Source organism: Hypomesus transpacificus, chromosome 3, assembly GCF_021917145.1.
Source record: "Hypomesus transpacificus isolate Combined female chromosome 3, fHypTra1, whole genome shotgun sequence".
Classification (NCBI taxonomy): Eukaryota; Metazoa; Chordata; class Actinopteri; order Osmeriformes; family Osmeridae; genus Hypomesus; species Hypomesus transpacificus.
In genome coordinates this window covers 358054-364343 of record NC_061062.1, presented here as the reverse complement: position 1 = coordinate 364343, position 6290 = coordinate 358054, and the positions used below count along the sequence as shown (strand labels likewise).

Genomic DNA, 6290 nt, shown 5'->3' with positions numbered 1-6290 from the left:
GGTTTTAGTCAGCCTCTTCACTAACGGAAAGACTAAGTTAAATTATAAATAAAGTAAAGTAAGCAAACAGCGCTTGATCGGCCATGACTGACATCAACGCAGCAAACCACGAGAAGCTGGAATGTCCGACTTCACAGAGCCGTTTTCAACTCCTCCCCGATTGCAAGCGGCTACTCTCGCCGGTCGTTTCATGCAGCCGCAATCCATGTCGAACGCACCTAATTGTCACTGTTAACTATAATGGCTGCTTCAAGTCAGCCGGGCTGCAGGCGGCTGCAGGCGACGCCGGCGCTACATGAAGTCGAACGCACCTAATTCCATGTTTCGAAATAAAGGTTTATTTTCTACGCTTTATTTTCATTTTTTTTTTTAGTTAACATAAACACAATAACATAAAATGTATTAATCATAATAAAAACTAAATAATAAAATAAAAACTGTCAAGTGCTTAGGTTCAAATAGAGATGCACTGTAAGGGAGATATTTAGTTATAGCCTCTGCTGATATTAGCTGTGTTCGACTTCATGCAGCGCCGGCGGCGCCGACAGCCTGCGGCTGCAGCCGGCCGACTTGAAGCTGAGAATGCCATTGGCTGCTTCAAGTCAGCCGGGCTGCAGGCGGCTGTCGGCGCCGCCGGTGCAGCATGAAGTCTAATGCACCTATTGATATTGGGGAACAAATGTGTCACTGAACCTTCATTTACATTTCACAATTCATCACTTTTTATGAAAGTTTGTTTGTTATCCCTGATTTCTCCTAAAGAGAAAGCTGCAGTTCCTCTACACAAGTTTCAGGTGATGCTCTTATTTTGAAATCAAATTCGCCAAACCGGAAAAGGTGTTTGAAGACATCTGAGGGCATTTTACGGCAGTGCGGATCATGGTGCACACTTTTAGGAAACGACTTCTTAGTGGCCAGTAGGGGGGGCAGTGTGTTAGGGGCTTCCAGTGTTCTGTGAATGTGAACGTGATGAAGCTACATGTCTGAGGCCAAGAGGGCGTAACTTTACTTGACGTCTACAGAGGATGTTTTGGTGCCAGCTTTCTTGAGCATTGCAATACTTGTAAATGATTTGGGCTGTCGGCCAAAATTAAGACATGAAGAAATTTATAGAACAATGGAGAGTGAATTTTGTATATTAAATGACACAGAAGATCTGAAAACGTTGATTTCAAACACAGAGGAGAATTTGCAATTTGAAAGGTAGCTAACCAGGTTACCCGATTATGCTAAGCTAGCAGGTTGGCTAAGATAGCTAGCATCAGCTAGCACTATCGTGTTTTGTTAGCAGTTTAGTAATGTAGTAAGTAATTGTAATGTTAACCAGTGCTAGTCAATTTAGTTGCCTGTTTATCTGTCGGTATGATGAGCCAACGATGTTTTGAATGTAGCTAATTAACACAGTCAACGTTAGGACTTTACCTAGCTAGTACCAGTTGTCAGATTGCTTTGAAAATGCACACCCGCACCAAGCTAGCTAGCTAGCACACTTCAATACACAAACCAACGCTTCTTGAAATAATGTGCAATATCATATTCACAGATCCAAGACATTGTTTGAGGAGATTCGTGCCTCCATCAACAATAACGATGAGGAAGAGCGTTCCTTCTGGAGGCCAGTGCTTCCATGGGGCGGTGTCTACACCATCAGGGCAGGGAGGAAGGCGATCTCCTGCACCCCTCTGTACGTCAAGATAAACCTGAAGAATACCTGCACCATCGATGGGTTTCTTATGATCCTCTATGTCATTCTGCGAGACAATCAAGGTTTTCCCAGGGAAGTGGGTGTGTTCCTGGGGAAGCAGTTTGTCGAGCATTTCCTCTACCTAATGGACTCCTATGACTACACTACAGTCAAGATGTTGTGGATATGGGACAGGATGTCTAAGAGCCAGTACCGCTCTCTCATCCATCATGCGGCGCTGGAGATCGATCTTTTTGGCAACGAGCATGAGAACTTCACCAAGAACCTGGAGAACCTAATGTCCACCATGCAGGAGAGCCTCTGTACCAACTGGAGCTGCCCTGGCCGTTTCCAGGAGTTCATCCAGAGGACCATCCACATCAAGTACGACCTGCTGACTGCATGCCAGTACTGCATATACTGTGAAATAATCGAACCAGAAACCTTTGATCATCTGTGTTATTGAATTCACAACATCTCAAGTAGGAACTAATGTCCTGGCAGTTGACTTCTAACGAAGCTAAAAATAGAATGGAGAGGCTTGAACCTGAAAATGCGCTGTGTGCTCAGCTGAAATGGTCCGTGTCCAAATGGGGGGTCCTGTCACTGATGTTCTCTTTTCTAATGAAGGTCAGCTGGTCTACTCCTGTCTTCAGCTGTGGTTTATACCCCGTCCCCTGACAGTCTGCCGGCTGTAACAGGAGCCAGCTGTCTAATGAGAAGAAGAGGGCAGGTTTTAACTGTCTGAGATCACCAGTTAACTCTGAGACGTGCACTACCTGGTTTACTCCTCCTCTGTAAACAGTTATCTGTTCTTACCTACTCTTCCAACAATCTCTCGCACTTTGAAAGGGGATGATGTAGGTGTCGGGTTGAGTCCAAATGAACTGTGCCTGTGCTTCATGCTGTCTGCCGGCAGGACCAGTTGTTGTGAATAATTCCTTCTTGGTTCCCTCTTACAGCCCTCCTCATGAGCTGCCTCACAGAGATCCTATCCAGTCAGCAGTGGACATGTTCTTCTGTCCCAAGATCCTCCTCTGCAGGGAGCTGGGGTAGGACGTGTTTTTAGAATGCTGTTTGTCCGTCCTGGATGCTCCTCCGTGGTGATATGGGGTCTGTCTGTCCTCCAGGTGTAACGGGCTGAGAGAGTTCTCCCAGAGGATGTTCTGCCACGGCCCTCCTCCCTTCGTCATCCTCAACATGCAGCTGTGGAAGTCAGAGGAGCTGTCCTACGTTCCCTACCACCTGGCACTGTCCCACCATAGGTAGCCTCAGCAGGAACGCATACAAAGCCATGTCTGGTTATACAGGGGGACTGAACTGATGGTAACATACACAGTGATTTGACCATCACATGCTGTGTGTGTTCCTCCAGGTACTCACTGGAGGGCGCCACTCTCTTCAACAAGGAGGAGCATCACTACTCAGCAGCTTTCCAGATCGACGGCTACTGGATGCATTATGACGGGCTGCGGAGCGACAACCTCATCCTGCTGCACAAGCCCCCCGAGCTGCTGCTGCTGTCCTCCCTCGTCTACATCCGCGCCAGCGACAAGCCCTGACGGCCTGCACATACTTGCTGGGCGAGAGAAAGACATGCTGATAGGGGAGACACAGACAGGCTGATAGGGCAGAGACAAACAGGCTGGGAGGGGGAGAGACAGAAAGGCTGGGAGGAAGAGAAACAGACAGGCTGGGAGGAAGAGAGAGACAGGCTGGGAGGGGGAGAGACAGACAGAAAGGCTGGGAGGAAGAGAGACAGACAGGCTGGGAGGAACAGAGACAGACAGGCTGGGAGGGGGAGAGACAGACAGACAGGCTGGGAGGGGGAGAGACAGACAGACAGGCTGGGAGGGGGAGAGAGAGACAGACAGGCTGGGAGGGGGAGAGAGAGACAGACAGGCTGGGGACAAACAGTGTAATCATGTATCACCTCTCTTAAGAGTGAATCACACAATCTTATTATCTAGTCATACAGTAAGCATCTGCATGCCCCACCTTAGGTCTCATGTCAACAGCCTCTTTATTTACCCTCGAATCACTTTGAATGATGTGCTCTATTTTGCCTGATTGCTTGTGAACAGCTTTTCACAAACAAATCTGCTTCTTTTCTTTGTAAATGCTTGGAATCCAAGATTATACTGTACATATGGACTATAATAGTTCTGGGCTGGTATACATTCATGATACTGCTTAAATAGTACACCTACAAACCCATATATTTCTAGCTTTACATGAATAATGTCTTGCTGGGGTATGAGAATCTTATTATTTGCATATGAAACCATTGTGACCCGTCATCATTCTGTTTGAAATGAGCTGTGCATACTAGCCTGTCATCAAAACACACTGGTGCTCTCTCAGGCCCCACTGCAGCTTAAAGGAGAGTCAAATGGACATGTCTACATTGGTGGAAGTCATTTTCAGCTAATGTTGGTTCTGTTTGAGGTGGAATTAGTTATTGTTACAGACCATAGAAATACCCTGGGACAGTGACCCTGTGACCCTGTGGAATGTATAACTTCTTACGCTGAACAAGTGACAAAAACATGATATACAGATTTTACTTTAATTTTAAAACTGAAAATGTCATTCCCCATGTTTCTTAACCTCACTGTGTGCCTCTGACCATTTGAAAACAGGATCCTTGTCAAAACTCAAATTGTAATTTCTTTAAACATCCCTGTTTTGTCCATTTTCTATGCAGCTATTGTTCTTTTTAAAAGCAATACAACTATTTTATATTTCTGCATTTGTGAGTCTTTTTCTTTTAGTATTACTCTAGTATTACTTCTGAAACTTCATTCAGGCAAAAAAGAAACAAAGGGAAGATACCTTTAAGGCATTTATTAATTTTAACTGGGTACAACTGCACCACACAAACAAACTGGCTAAAATGTCAAATGTATTTAATCAAAGCATGATAAAATGTGAAAAAAACATGTCTAGGTTATCTTGTAGTTCCAGTAATAATCCACAGGATATAAAATTCAAGATTATCACCTTGCTTGTCACAGTTCAGACACACAATGGGAAATGCAAAAATAAGCTTGTAGTTGTAATTGGTTTGGCTAACATTGACATCTGGTTCAGGATTTCATCCAGACACAAAACTAGTGACAATTCATCCCAGACTTGATAGTCCCTCTGCCTTCCTTAATAAAACAAGCACTTTGGTGAGACTGGTGGCAAAACAACACATGGTTAGGCCATCTAAAAATTAAAAATAAACATTTTATACATCCCTTAATTTTGCAGTTTCACGTTTTCAGATCCCACGAGTGGTTAAGCGCTTTCGCCCTTAAGTAGAGTAGGCCAGTTAACCACGAAGGAAACGGTGTTCTCTTTCTTATGTACTCACATCAACATCCATACATGAAATGCTTGGAACATGAATGCTTGCCTGTGACACCTGGCCAGCGTCACGCCTGTGTGATCAGGGTTCTAACTGGTCTTTAGCATGTCCACTGTGTGATTCAAGGTTCTAACTGGTCTTTAGCATGTCCACTGTGTGATCAGGGTTCTAACTGGTCTTTAGCATGTCCACTGTGTGATCAGGGTTCTAACTGGTCTTTAGTATGTCCACTGTGCGATCAGGGTTCTAACTGGTCTTTAGCATTTCCACTGTGGCAGACCAAAGCAGCCAATCTTCTCAACAGCTAAAGGTTATGACAAGAAACATTAAATAAATAACAGAAACACAAACAAACAAATTAATTGTCAATACACAATGGGTAATGTAAAAAAAAGAAATCTTCAAAAGTATGACAGTAGTTAATTGTTTATGTCTGTACAAAATAATGTTAAGAATTATATCCTCAAGTCCACTTAGTTCACCTGGACTCAGCCATATATGTTTCAATTAGAATCTAGTTTGGAAAACAAGAAGACCTCCTACACTACTCTGACAGGCTCTTACACTGTGGTGAAACTGTTATTGCTGTAACAAGACTTAAGTCTTTAAATGGATGTTTAGGGGGCTGTCAATCATATCATTGCTTAAGCTCACGATCACATTCAGAAAATCCAAACTGGCCAATATGAACAGACTGTGTACATGGAAGAACACAGGACAGTAAGGCTTCTTCTGATTGGTGGACCTGCAGCTGGCTCAGATCCAGAGCCAAACTCTGAAGACAACAGCAAACACACCTTGTCCTCTTAGTTTAGTGAAATATCAGCATCTGCAAACCTTCTCAATGAATTAACATGCACATTTGGAGATGGGGTCAATGCAGAGTGCAAGATTCAGTGAGAAACTATTGAGCCATAAGAAGTGGTTTCATCAGAGTAGTTTAACCAACAGCTGACAACGTGGACAGACGTGGCTTGAGAGTCAGTACAGCAGTATGAGAGAGATGCCTTGGCTTTAAGGAGGCTTCATTAAAAGCCAAATTATTAACCCACAGAAGAAACAAAAATCTTATTGCATCATCTAAATGCCATCAGCCTAAAACAAGACTTATTTACAAAGTACACTATGTATCAAATAGTTCAGTAAGTGCAATGCAGAGCTGTTAAAGTTCCCACATCTTTTCACCTTTCACTCTGTGGCAAAATGGGGATTTGAACTGATGTCACATCAGCCTTCGTATGGTACTGCATC

The 6290-nt window shown here is 43.9% G+C and overlaps 1 protein-coding gene across 1 annotated transcript; it reads left to right on the top strand.

Moving 5' to 3' along the window:
• Positions 1-944: 944 nt before the first annotated feature.
• On the top strand, positions 945-3367 carry c3h14orf28 (chromosome 3 C14orf28 homolog). Its single transcript, XM_047014781.1, has 5 exons — positions 945-1203; positions 1544-2068; positions 2647-2736; positions 2815-2949; positions 3060-3367. Exons 1-5 carry the CDS (start codon positions 1118-1120, stop codon positions 3244-3246), a joined length of 1023 nt encoding a protein of 340 aa, XP_046870737.1. The 5' UTR covers positions 945-1117; the 3' UTR covers positions 3247-3367.
• Positions 3368-6290: the final 2923 nt, after the last annotated feature.